Source organism: Astatotilapia calliptera, chromosome 15, assembly GCF_900246225.1.
Source record: "Astatotilapia calliptera chromosome 15, fAstCal1.2, whole genome shotgun sequence".
Classification (NCBI taxonomy): Eukaryota; Metazoa; Chordata; class Actinopteri; order Cichliformes; family Cichlidae; genus Astatotilapia; species Astatotilapia calliptera.
In genome coordinates this window covers 32,097,836-32,112,185 of record NC_039316.1, presented here as the reverse complement: position 1 = coordinate 32,112,185, position 14,350 = coordinate 32,097,836, and the positions used below count along the sequence as shown (strand labels likewise).

The window sequence follows — 14,350 nt, the reverse complement described above, 5'->3', positions numbered from 1 at the left end:
TTTTGTACTATGGAAGGAAGTGCAGCCAGGTCATGCATCTTTTCTACAGTCATTTGTTGTGAAGGGAGAAGAAACAATGCTGTCCCATAATTCATTGCAATGGATCATCCTACCATTCATGAAAACCCATCAACATAATAACCAAAGTTTCACAGAAATGGTCATTTACAAGTGCATTTAGCACTTCATGCCACAACCTGCTGATGTATTAAAACATTACAAATACACTTACTCAGCATTGTGGAGATTTAAAGAGGGTTTCTTTTTCAAAATAACCATCAATTGCCTGTGTCTATTACCTATGTGTCTATTAGGAAACCTGGGTGAGTTTCCTGAACATACTCACATCTTGAGAGGATGCTATTTAGTCCATTTGATCAAATCGGTGGCAGAACAAATTCTCATTAAAGCAACAAGTTCGCTTATGAAGTGCTCTGTAGTTATCTCAGTGTTCATCGCTCCTCGTTTTAAATCTCATTTTTAACCCAGATCAGTCACTCTGAGGGGAAACACAATCTCCAGCAGCTCTGCACTCAGGAAACAAGCCATTGTGATGACATTACATTATGTTGAGGACGCAGCTGCCCACTAAACTGTGTCTAACACCAGTTAATGTGGGCATGTTTCCTACATCAGCAGCAGACGTTAGACAGCTGACAGGTGAACAGGATGCATGCATGACTGAGGGTCCTTCAAGCAGATCGGTGGTGTCATAAGGAAAATGTCAGCTTGTTAGTTATGTTTCTTTTTTTCTTTTTTTTTTAATTGAGATAATTTAATTGTTGCCTGAAGCTAATGTTGAGACACATAGGCATTTGTACGAGCTGGAGATGTTGCCCTTTCTTGTGAAACCGCAAGACACACTGGCAAAGTGAGAAGACCATTTGATCTGCGGAACATAGAGAGTTAACGTAAAAACCAGTTAACCTGGAACACTGGAGTCCAATTCCTTGTTTGTGGGCACAAATAAAGATGTTTCTGATTTCAGTTCATTTCTGTCCCAGTGAAAACTGAGAAACTATAAGGCTCACCTCTAAACACTCATTATCAGGGATCAGTGAAAAGGTTTTGGACAGCTGGCCAAGTTTTGACCCTGCCAGAACAGCTTTGAGCCATGCACGCAAAATGCAACTATCATAATCACGACATAAGACATGATTTATATTCAGCGTTAAAGACTTTGTGCAATATACTGCAAAGTGCACAATATTTTTCATTCCCATTTCCGTGACTCATTTAAATCTTCTTCTTACGAAAGTGAAAGTCATAAAAATACATATACTGTTTTAAAACTTTTTTAAAATAAACATTACGTATTATTGCTGTGGGTTGCACACCACCAGCATGCTCGCTATGTTTCTTAAAGTCAACCTTCAAAATCAGCCGATTAAATCGTCCCCATGATCACTAATATTACACAAGCAGCTAACGACAACGCTGAACACGCAGACGTGTCCTTAATTACGTGTGTAACGTCAAAGAACTCCGCAACACGAAAAGTGCAGGGACAGAGCCAGCCGGTACAGTTTCAACAGACAGATGGTTTGCTCTGAATACCGAAGAGTCTAAAAAAAAAAATAAAGCATCCCACACAACAGAAAGAACTCAGAAAAAATACCAAATAAAGGTGCCAGTGTAAACATTTAGATTGGGACGGAGGCTAATAACAGTTAAGCTAATTAAGAAACATTAAAGTGTTGGATTTTAGCTGTAGGATTTATCCTAGGGTTCTGAAAGCTGTAGAAGTTGTTTTGGGATCAGGCTTACCTGGACTCTTAAGGTTGTATTTGCTCTCCATCCTTAAAGAAACTGGGCACTGTCTTGAAGTTGTATTGTTTTCGTTTTCAAATACCTAGCTTTCAAATATTAGCGTTAGCTTCGCTTAGCAGCCCGGGTAGCTTGCTTCGTTCTTAAATCTGAGCGATACAGCTCAAACCGAAGGTCCCGCTCTCGCACCGGTGCTCCAGTCTGCAAGTGAGACAGAACGTGTTTCAGTAATGATGGGATATTTTTCAACTTCTCTGCTGTTTAGGTTTTGAAACGGTTTCTCTAACCTTATCGACGTGACGTCATTTACGGAACGTAAACAGGAAGTGAAATCTGAGGCTACGCAAGGAGTGCGCACATCACTGTTAGAAACGGTAATGGCATTAGTCTGGAAGTAAATCATTACCAAAGAATTAGAATTTTATTAGCAACAGGAAAGTGAAAGATTTAGATATAATACTGGTGATGGCCAAATGAAGCGTTCCGAAGTACTGAAGCTTCTCGAAGCTTTTCAAAACTGTCCTCTTTAGCGAGATCTGGTGGCTAGAAATATGAAGAACAGCTTAAATCAAGAACAAATAATGACCTGCTTCATTATGATTGGCCGCTCTGCAGATCTTCTGTTTCATGTGACAGTACTGTGTGATATCGGGCTGATATGGTGCTTTGAATATGTTTTTTGGGTGAAAAAAAAAAATAATGTTATGTCTATTTTATTAGATGAATAAACTTTCCTTGTTTAAACATGTGCCATGGTGTTTTCTCCTTTTGCTTGTGACTTCGTTTTTTACTAATAAAAAAATACACTATATATATATATATAATAATGTACAGCACAATCTTACAATAGGTTGGGAGTATGCTTGTGCTGCGAGGTCCTTGCCTCCACGTGATTAAGTAATTAACAAGCGGACAGGTACGTTTATAGATAATATACTATAACTTCTATAAGACATTTCAGATGGCAGTTTCAGTAGAATAGTGTTTCGCTGTTTATAAATTCAGAATAATTCAGTACGTGATTTGCAGAACCTACCATAATATGAGTATTGTGTATTTTAAACATTTTTTAAAGTTAAGTTGTTACGTCCCCCCCGAAGGGGTCTAGGCGTGCGAGTGCAGTGTTGGGAAGGTTACTTTTAAAATGTATTCCATTACAGAATACAGAATACATGCCCCAAAATGTATTCTGTAACCTATTCCGTTACATTACTCAATGACAGTAACGTATTCTGAATACTTTGGATTACTTAATATATTGTGGCGAGTTCAGACAAGGAGGAGACGGAGGTATCGTTTGGTCTTGCTTCCCGTGAGCTAGCCAGGGAGCACAGCCGTTTATTACATTTGCAGAAGAACACACTGCCACTAGCTAACTGCTCAGCGCGGCAACCACAACACACATAGGGCGCCCTCTGACCCCGGAAGGACACACCGTCGCAGCGAGAGGGCGTCACCCGTCACCATGGCAACATACACAAAACATAACTGTACAAGCAGAACCCCGAACAGCCCTGACCCGCTACAATATTATCATGCTTTTTACAACAACGTGAATGTACTATTGCTGTGTGATTTATTACTATTACTGAAGGTCCGCGACTCCGAACTGTAGTAAAGGGACCTCTGACTAATGCTGGGCTCACACTGTGCGATTTTTGGCCCATTTTGAGCCGATTTTTGAGTCGTGCGATCGTTTTGGCGATCGGCCCGATTTTGGCCTTCATCGTGCGTCGTATAGTATACGTGGGGTAACGAGAAGCGATTGACACCTCACGACCAGCTCCCGATCATCAATCGCTTGGTCGTGAGGAATGAATGAATGAAAAAAAAAAAAAAAAAAATAATATATATAAATATATATATATATATATATATATATATATATATATATATATATATATATATATATATATATATATATATATATATATATATATATATATATATATGCGCGCCTGTGTATAAATACACAAACAATACACACATGCTTTCAATTGTGTAATTTAAGTGATCTAGTAGCTCTGCTTTGGAAGTTCAGTTCATGCTAGAAATGTGTTTTGGAGTTGTTTTGGTTTGTGTTTTGGACGAGTCGGAGGGCCCCTGGAGCATCGGTGAGGGGGCGGGGGAAAACGCTGGTGGGTCCTGAATAACCGTCTGGACGCCGAAAGTCCTGGTAGCCAGGAGGATGCGATCCGCCTCTTCCGCAAGGGAGCGGTAATCCTTCGTGGCCAATAGCGGGGAGTTGGCAAGGCCAGCGCGCACTGGAGCCGGCAGCTGTCGAAGAAAGAGGTGGGTGAAGAGAAATCCTCCGTCCTCCGCGCCCAGCAAGGACAGCATGCTCTCCATGAGCTCGAGGGCGGTGCCGTCGCCCAGGCCCGCGATGGAAAGGAGTTTCTCGGCCCGCTCAGCATCAGAGAGGGAGTAACGCCGCAGCAGCAGCCCCTTGAGGGCGGCGTACTTGCCCTGGGCTGGGGGATCCCGGAGGAGAGTCATCACACGGCGGGTTGACAGCGGGTCAAGTGAGGCCACCACATGGTGGTATTTGGTGTCGTCGGCTGAAACTCCACGAAGAGCAAACTGAGCTTCTACGTGCATGAACCATGAAGGAGGATCGTGAAGCCAAAAATCCGGCAATTTAAGCGCCACAGCAAACGCAGCCATCGGCGGAGGTGAAGGTCCGGCGGCCGCCGATGCTTCCAGGCCAGAGCTGGCTTCGTCGTCGAGCCTTAGCATGTTCACTACAGGGGTCACCAATGTGGAGGTAATTAACAACGACAGGAGAGGTCTCAGTGTCTCACTCCAACAACTTTATTAACTGACAGAACTTCACATATAGTCAGTGCCAAAATCTCCACCCCCACACTTCCTTTCAACTTGTGTGTGAGTGGAGCCACCTGGTGGTCCGCCACAGTACGTGTTTTGTCTCTAGGGGCCACCGCATATATTTATATATAAACATATATAAATAAAACCACTTTTTTTACGTTAGTAATTCCTTTTGTGCATAATTTTATATTATTGTTAATAATAAATTAATTAAAGCAACAAAACAACCTGAAGAGCCGGTTCGGAGCCGAAAGAGCCGGCTCTTTTTAGTGAGCCGAACCGAAAGAGCCGGATCTGTAAAAAGAGCCGGAAATCCCATCACTACTTTGTTGTGTGGGTCAACTTTTCTTGCGACAGACAGAGAGAGGCGTTGAAAGGCTGCTCCAACGGAACTTGTCGTTTTCGGAGGAAAACACGAACACAGTGTACAGTCGAGTCTTAATAGCTTACTTACAACTGGGCTCGTCAGGCACTCTTCTTGGCTGCAGTGGTTATTATTATATTTACATGCTTCCAGCCATAGCTGGACTGGCCATTGGGCATACCGGGCATTTGCCCGGTGGGCCGCTGGCGATTTTTTGTTTTTATGGGCCGATGGGTTGTTTTTTTTTAGTTTTTTTTTTAGGGTATATATAATGAAAGGTGTTGGATTGGCCAATTGGTCATGATCGACTCTGGGCTGGACCAATTACAGCCGAGGAGGCCGGATGCACCCTCCCCCTTGTTTAGCAATCACGTGATTTTCGCACATTGCATGCCGGGAACTCGTGGCAAAACAATCCAAGTACCGCATCAAATGCAAGCATTTGCAGCACCGCAAAACGTTCATTCTCCGGTTCCAATACCTTCTTGTTTTTTCTTTGCCGCACAACAAAGGAATGTACAAAACAAAAGGAGAAGAATGGAAGAATGACGGTCCGTACAAAGACAGACTCGACGAAAAGACAAAGAAAAGATACGAGGAAAAAATCAAAGGAGTGAAAGGGTCAGACCCTTACGAGCACACAGAGTGGACAAAAGACGTCAGCGTGCTGCCCAACTTTCACCACGCTCATATTTATAATTATACGGTTCTTGGAGTGAGTGCATACACTCATGAAGTTTAGTAACTTCAGGTCACTGCAAGAAGCCCAGGTACAGTTTACCGACGGATGGGTGCAGGACCTTGAAATGCACTGTGTAGAACGAAAGACCATCGTACGAACAAAGGTAAATTTACCAGTCTCACAAATCGTCGTCATAAATACACATTCGTTAACCGTTTATTAATAGGACCTTTGAGCTCAATTAATTAGTAGTGGAAATAATTTCTGGTAGCATTACAGAAATGTAGCAGTGACAATAATATTGTATGCTGTAATCGTACTGGGCAATTAGTGATACAAAACAACTGTTTTATCCTGTGAATAAAAGTATATGTTTTTGTCAGTGTACCATGGTAATAACAGAAGCGAAGCGCAATATTGTGTCAGGACAATTCACTATTTATGCACAATAAACAAAGAAGCATAGCGCGACAATTTCTGTTCAGCGCCAGACTTGCTTGTAACCTATATCACCAATTATGTTATGAAAATGACGTATTAACTACTACAAAACTCTGACCTTTGTGGGAATGCTTGGAGCAGACTAACCTGTGAGCTGGAGTGTTCTGGGACGTTATATTTGGTATATCCAGACCATCCGTCGGCTCTTACTTCGGAAACATGGCTTAAAAAATTTCTCTTCAACGACGTAATCCGATTTAAAAAAAAAAAAACGATCTCTTTACCCGTCGGCTTCCCGTGGCTGTCATGCGACCGGCTATTGAAGTTAATAATACAACAGCTTCTTGCCATTTTTTGGGTTTATTTTTATCGCTGTGTAACTGAGTTCAATTGAAAGCCTGCGTGCGCTAGTACCTCTTGCCACAAGTTCCCAGAATCCTTTGCGGTTTTACACCTGAATGACGTCACATTGTCAATCTTTATCCTGGTGGGCCGGTCTCTAGTCAAAATGCCCGGGCCGATTTTTTGTCCCAGTCCAGCCTTGCTTCCAGCTCCCGTTTTTGCTCGATGACTGCTCGTACCTTTCCACTCCCCTTTTTCTCCCTCCTAGCGCTCACAGACACATAACGTGTATGGCAGTCCATTCTCCCAGCAGCACGGACTACACTGAACATGATGCTACATTCTTTAGAGCTATGCTTGTAGCATTCTGCCTGTTAGCTTAGCACAACAACAACAACAACGAAAAGTCGCAGAGAGAGAGAGCGTCGCCCTGTAACCATGGCAACCGTAACGCTGCCGCCTGGAACAAAAGAACGTAGCTGTCAAACAAAACCCAAACAGTCCTGACCCGCGACAAAATGAAACAGGAAAGTACCCCAGTGTATTCCATTTATTTCAACAAAGTAACTGTATTCTGAATACCACCTTTTTAAACGGTAACTGTAACGGAATACAGTTACTCATATTTTGTATTCTAAATACGTAACGGCGGTACATGTATTCCGTTACTCCCCAACACTGTGCGAGTGAGGGGACCAGTAACAAATGGGTCCGGAAACAGAATGAAAAGGAAAACAGACAGGTGTTTTTAGTAAATAAAATAGTCTTTATTATAGATAATCTTAACATAAAGAGCCGGCAACATCGTTTTACCAATAACACTTGGAAAAAGGTTGCAAAAACACGGAACACAACAACCAAACAAAAAAAAAAAAAAAAAAAAACAAAACAAAACAAAAAAACTCCACACCACGAGGAGGCACTTCCAAGGGCCCACAAGCTCCCCCTGTCACTAGCAGCAGCTAGTTTTACTGCTGCCGAGGCCCACAAGCCCACACTACTCACGTGAAGCAGTTACACTGCACAATGCTGCCACACTATAGGATCTCTCCCAGACAAACCACCCTGCTCACAGCTCACCCCCAGCTTAAATAGCCTCAGAGGTGATTGCTGACTGGATTCATGTGGCCAACGAGGCTAATCAAGAGCAGCTGTGTCCTCGGGAGAGAGGAGAGTGAGAGAGAGACAGAGGGGTGTAACAAGAGAGGAAGAGGCGGAGAGAAAAACCACACCCACACAAGGGCAGTTTCAGGAGGCCCAGCTAGGGCCGTAACACCCCCTCCCATAAATACAAACCAGTGGTTTGTCACAGAACGTCCTACCCAACCTTTAAACATATACCTACCATGCACCATAATAACAGTTAGGCATACCCTGCCAAATCTGCCAAGACCTTTTTGATGGGTTGAAAACACTGCACGGGGTTGGCTCAAGTCCCTCAACATAGTGTCTCAAGTGACAGCCAGATGTTTTTTTATTAGTCGACCTCTGACATTCACCAAATGAGACCACTGAGCAATTATGCTCCAATTGTTGCCTAGGACTGGCAACTTTGTCTGTTTGCGAACCACAGTTCACTCTTTTGAAAGCAGATCGATTTTGCCTTGAGTTGGCTTTCAAACAGTGAGCAATCAGGTGGCCAGGTTTGTGGCAGAAGAAACAGAGCTTTGTTTTGGATCTTGAAACCACACCTGTATCAGCTTTGCTAGCTGGCACACTCCTAGCCCTCGAGACCAACTGTTTCTGTTTGTAGGCCTCACAATTTGCTATCAAATGGCCAGACTTTAAACAGAAAACGCTTCCGTTTTGCTTTGGGATGGGACACAAGTACCTCACTCTTTGGGTACTGTGCAGCTGGCACATCACTAACCTTCACTGAGGCGTCGCGTTGGTCATTCTTAATGACACTGGTTTTATGGATGAGGGCAAACTCATCAGCCAGTGTTGCAGCCTGCTGTAATGAGGACACCTTATGTTCACTGAGGTATACTGCGATGCGCTCGGAGACGCAGTTCTTAAACTCCTCTATCAGCATTAATTCACGAACCGACGCCAGGTCAGTAGCTTTGCTGGACACACACCACCGATCAAAAAGCATACTTTTCTTCCTTGCATAATCTCGGTAGGATTGACCCTGTCCCATTTTTAATCCCCAGAAACGCTGCCTATAGGCTTCTGGGACGAGCTTATAAGCTAGAAGGATGGCACTTTTCAGCTTGTCATAAGTCAGACTGTCCTCACCTGACAATGAGGAACAAACTTCCTGAGCTTTACCTACCAGCTTACATTGTAGCAAAATGGCCCACGACTCCCGTGGCCAGTGTAAGGCTGTGGCTATTCGTTCAAACCACCCGAAGTAGCTGTCAACCTCAGTGTCGCGGAACACCGGAACCAGACGACTGTTTTTCCCTACATCAAACGGTGTGTCTGCCTGCCGAATGGAGGCAGCCGGAGAAAGGGAAGCCTGCTGGAGTTCCAACTGTCGCAACTTAACAGCTGTCTCCGCCTCCACCTTTTTCAATTCAACCTCCCTGGCTCTGGCAAGCTCTGTGTCTAAACGCTTAAGCTCCAACTCCTTCTTTAGCTGGAACTCCCTCTCACGATCCTCCTTTTCCAACTGGAGACGAGCCAGGCGGACACGTAGCCTAGCATCCTGCTTCGAACCTACTGATGACTCTATGGAGAGTGGTTCGAAGTGAGGCAGTGTCATCGGCTTGTCCTCAGGGATCCCCTGAGCAACAGGCGTAGACACTGAAGGAGCTACAGCTTGATCTGGCACCTGTGGAACAGGCTGAGACGTTACACCATGCTCAGGTAGACTGGCAGACCCACTATCCCTTTCTCCACCAAGCCAGACACAAGAGCAGCTTTCAGCTCAGCCTTATGCAGAGCTGTGGAGACACAAATGCCATAAAATGATGCCACCTCATGCAAATCCCTCTTCCTACAGGCGTCCAGCTGGACAAGCGAAGGGTTTTCCTTAAACACGGTAATAGCCATTAAAACTAAAACTACCTGAGGATAACAGTAACAACAAAGCAGCACCACCTCCAATACACAAATGAAAAATAGGTGGGAAATGTGTGGCAACAGGTTAACCAAAAAATAAAAATACCACCGACTCTCTCCCCAGACCTACCTACTAAAATCTTAGCCTGCTTAGCTTCTGAAGTGTACCAGGCTCGAGGCAACTTTAAAGGCTAAGCATCAAGTGCACAAAGCACTGACAAGCCTACCTCCGACAGGGAACTAATCCCCACCCGGGATTATTCCGAAAATAAAACAGGCAAAACAAAAAATGAGTGCCTGAAGGAGGAGTTCACGCTCAGCTAGACACTCCCCTCTGCTAACCAGAGAGAGAGCGCAGCAGACACAATGCAACTAAACAAGCCACCGGCGAACAACACACTAAAACTCAATTGCTGTTCCTTCCATTCATATTCCGGACGAGCCCCCACATTGTTACGTCCCCCACAAAGGGGTCTAGGCGTGCAAGTGAGGGGACCAGTAACAAATGGGTCCAGAAACAGAATGAAAAGGAAAACAGACAGGTGTGTTTAGTAAATAAAATAGCCTTTATTATAGATAATCTTAACATAAAGAGCCGGCAACGCAGTTTTACCAATAACACTTGGAAAAAGGAAAAAGGTTGCAAAACACGGAACACAACAACCAAACAAAAAACTCCACACCACGAAGAGGTACTTCCAGGGACCCACAAGCTCACCCTGTTACTAGCAGCAGCTAGTTTTACTGCTGCCGAGGCCCACAAGCCCACACTACTCACGTGAAGCAATTACACTGCACACTGCTTCCACACTATAGGATCTCTCCCAACACCTTCAACGCCCAATGTGGGAACACCAGAGAAAAACCACCCTGCTCACAGCTCACCCCCAGCTTAAATAGCCTCAGAGGTGATTGCTGACTGGATTCAGGTGGCCAACGAGGCTAATCAAGAGCAGCTGTGTCCTGGGGAGAGAGGAGAGTGAGAGAGAGACAGAGGGGTGTAGCAAGAGAGGAAGAGGCGGAGAGAAAAAGCACACCCACACAAGGGCAGTTTCAGGAGGCCCCGCTAGGGCCGTAACATAAGCAATAGTTACTTTTCAAGTAATTAATTACTTTTAGAATCTTGTAACTCAGTTACTTTTTTGAAGAAGTAACTAGTAATTATAATTAATTACTTCAAAGTAACTTGCCCAACACTGATAAGAACCAGTCCATTTACCATTTGAGTTTCTTTACATTTTTCAAGCAAGTAATAGAAGTGTTATGACTTTCCACCAGGGTTATCTTAAGAGAACGGGCTTATTAGGTGGTGAGATAAGAAAACCAAGTACTCAGGGTAATTTCGAGAAATAACTAAGTGGATGGGCCCTGCTCGGTGAGTTATGGTTTTCAGCTTCCATAATAAACAGCTCGCTATTTGTTAAGTTTTAGTCTAGCCTCCTTTGTCTGCATTTTGGTCCTCACACAAAACTTACACAATCTGCAGCTGCACATCCTGACAGCCATGCTCTTATTACCTCAAATTTAATAACCTTTTAACTATGTCTCAGTTGCTAAAGGGTGATTAAAAAGTCCTTCCAAAAAGTAATTAAAAGGGGTAAGTTTCAATTGGGTTTAAGAGGGAAAAGGCTTCAGTCCTGGCCAAAGCCTCATCTCCAAGGAGACCCACTGGGTAAAATAATTTAACGATGTGAGCCAAGGAAGAGGAGTGTGAGCAAGTGAGACGTGGCCAAGGAGCACTGGATCAGATTACCACCACAGCCCCCCCCCCCCCCCCCCCCCCCAGCAAAAAACGTCTGAAGAGGTTGATGTGGCATTCTGAAACGCAACATCAGCAGGGTCCAAGAAGCCATGGGACCATGGGAGAGAGGGGAGAGCACTTAGTCCAGGGGATCCAAGTTGGGATTTTTGCCAAGTGTTGACCATTGGGAGAAGGAGAATGTGAGTGTGATAGCTTAATGCAAGACCGTAGGGAGAAATTTTGAGGGAGACTGGTCATTTTTTTCGTAGAAATAAAGAATGGAGAGTGAGCAGTTGGTTGAGTGTTCAAAGGAAGATTTACCGGAGAAGCGGATGAGCTCAATGAAAACTGGTGGGTAATTCTGGTAAACATTCCACATTTCAGCCATGAAACAGGGGAAACAAATTAGTTAGCATATAGAAATGACAGGTTTGCAGGAGTAGCATAGATGCGTCTCATTACCACACTAAGGAGCCAGACAATCTGGTAGAGATTGAGTGCTTGAGCTGGTCTTTAAATGCAGGTCAGTAATGAGAATGATTAGAACCAAGTGATCAGGTTGATGTGTGGAAGTAAAAAAGCTAACCTCTGCTCAGCTCCTCATAGAGACTCCAAGGCTATAACAAACAAGGGGAGGCTATGACACACGTTATTGGAAGCATATTTTTGTTGTACTTACTTTGCACAAACACTTTGATCAGTTATAAAGGGCAATAACACTACAACGTGTTACAGTTAATCCAACTTGTTTTTAATGGGTTATTCCTGACTTTCAGGTTTCAGATATAGCAGAGGCTATTCTGCCTATAGCTCTGCTGCCAGCTCTTCATTTATTCATTAAAAAAAGAAAAAGCTGTCACATGTGCAACTCTGAAGATAAACAACTGTCTGGGATAATGAGTTTGCACTTTAACTAAACAGTTTTAAAATGAATGGTGTGTGATTTTGACATGTCAGGATCATAGGAGAAACTGACAGTTGGTCTGTATAGATTAACTTCTAATGAAAACAGATGGGGGGAAGCATTATGTAATGTCATGAGATTGGCTCGCCATCAAGCGCAGCAATCTTCCACCCGCTAAATCTAGATTAATTCTGCTTGTGTTTATGTGTGGGTGTGTATGCATGTGTGCGTGTGAGAGACAGAGAGAGAGTGGCGTGGGCAAATCTGTCAGGTTTTAAGAAATACTGGCAGGCAGTTCATTAGTGTTCAATGCAGCAGATTTTATAGCACAGTGCTCTAGACTTGAACACAACATATTTTTTAAAAATAAAATAATGTGACATCTAAAATGTTTTGCTCACAAAATGTAATCTTTTTAAAGTCCTCAAACCCCCACCCCCTAGACACACTGTGCACATACACAGACACACACAGCTGGTAGACTTTGACTCTCAATGTGACGTTTGCACTTTATACACAGGTTTAGCCTTTGCTGCCCCCTACTGTCGGAATCATCTCAGCACCACATTTTTGTCAAATTTATTTGTTCTCACAATTCTTGAAATTTGTATCTTTTTAAAACTGTATATTGTACAATCATTGTGGTACAAGCTTGGTGAGATATTCAGAAATGCCTCATGAGGTTAGGATGTTCACGAGAAATGGTGATCAGCCCAAAAATAAATTGTCTCAGTCTTTACTTCCCTCTGTCTTTCTTCCTTAGTGCCTAGTAAGTTAGTTACAAGTTGATGCCTGTGTTTGTTTGTTTTTTTGTTTGTTTTTTATTCTTTAAAATTACTGCTGCCGTCTGTGTTTTAGTTTTGCTACTTCTAGGTCCTAGGGTTTGATCTCATTGCCCCTCATGATATTCTCTGCTCCCTCTGTTTCCATGTCTAGTCATCCCTGCCTGTGTGTTCCCTCTGTTCCAGTGTAGTCCTTCAACATCGTTCAACTTAGAGAAACCATTCAGGGACCATTAGATTCTTCTTCTTTTGAACATATGTGCTTGTATTTTTTTCAGCAATTCATTGCATAGTTTTTATGAAATTCCAAAAAATTGCACCAACCCAGGCCACTCTGGAGCCCTAGCACTTGGCCAAACTTTCATCAAACTTTATATGAGTCACAAGACTTTTATCCGGTAATTCTGTGTTTTTGACATCTTTTTTTTTCTCTTTTCTTCCACAGGAACAGTTTAGGTTTCATGAAGAATTTGATTCTTCATGGAATTTTCCCAACACTGCATGATGATATCATCAGCTGTAAAAACTGAGGCTGGAGAATAATCTGAAAAAGAATTTCTTTTTCCTTCTTTCACACCCAGACCTTTTCCCTACATGTATAATATATACATCAAAATGTAGCTATCAATGTCCTCTTTCATCCAGTGTCATTCTCATTGAGATGGGATTTATATTATTCTCTAATTACCTCCCTCCTCCCCCCCCCCCCCCCCCCCCCACCCACACACACACACACATGCAGGGCCTTGAGGTACAGGTATGTCACTGAGGTGCAGGGGAGGTATTGCCCTCCCCTCCTGGTCACCTGTGCCTCAATTTTATTCCATAACTTAGACACATTATTTACACTCTCACAACACATTCATATAGGTCCTTGGGGGTAGGCACACTGAATGGCGTGCAGAGAACGGTCTGTTTATTTAGCCTCACCTCTGGTGCCTGTGCCCACTTTTCAATTTTAAATTGCATGTAGACATTTAGGGTGTTGGGAGGGGCCGAGCTGTCACCAGCTGTTATCTGGCTGAAGGTTGTTGGCGCCATGCTCCTCCCCTGTTTTAAATGCACTTTAGAACAGCATGCATAAACACAACATATGAGAGGGCCGATTGAGGCATGGGGTTTTCTCACACCCACGTTCTCTGTTCACCATCTGGGGCGGGGGCTTTTGCACCATAGCTGCTGGGTGAACCCCGTCTGGGGCTCTCCTCAGGTCTTTTCTTGGTGGGTGGTGTGACTGCCCCTGCGGTGGTCCTCCTGGGGCTCTCGTGCTCTGGGGTGCCTATAGATGTCTTGGGCCCGGGTCTCCTCCATGCCTGCTTCATGTCCTAGGGGGGCCAGGCTGTGTGGACTCACACACAGGTGTCCAAACAAATGCATACAATCTTGGTTGGCTGCTGCCTCTAAACATGTGATGTGTCATTAACACTGTGTGTGCTCAGTAACATTAAATATTTAATATTTACTGCTACTTATGCATATGATGGTTGTT

The 14,350-nt window shown here is 43.7% G+C and overlaps 1 protein-coding gene across 4 annotated transcripts in view; it reads right to left on the bottom strand.

Annotated features, from left to right (window-relative positions):
• ube2j1 (ubiquitin-conjugating enzyme E2, J1) overlaps positions 1-10,309 on the bottom strand; it is a 48,309-nt gene extending 38,000 nt beyond the window's left edge. Inside the window, exons 1-2 of one of the 4 annotated variants that reach the window (XM_026194542.1) lie at positions 10,213-10,309; positions 1,768-1,968 (exon numbers count right to left, since the gene is read on the bottom strand). In XM_026194542.1, coding sequence (XP_026050327.1) covers positions 1,768-1,798 — 31 coding nt within the window. In that variant the 5' untranslated portion in view covers positions 1,799-1,968; positions 10,213-10,309. Of the gene's footprint in view, positions 1-1,767; positions 2,133-10,212 lie in introns of those variants that run through there. The other 3 variants (XM_026194541.1, XM_026194543.1, XM_026194540.1) reach the window with 3 other exon arrangements.
• Positions 10,310-14,350: the final 4,041 nt, after the last annotated feature.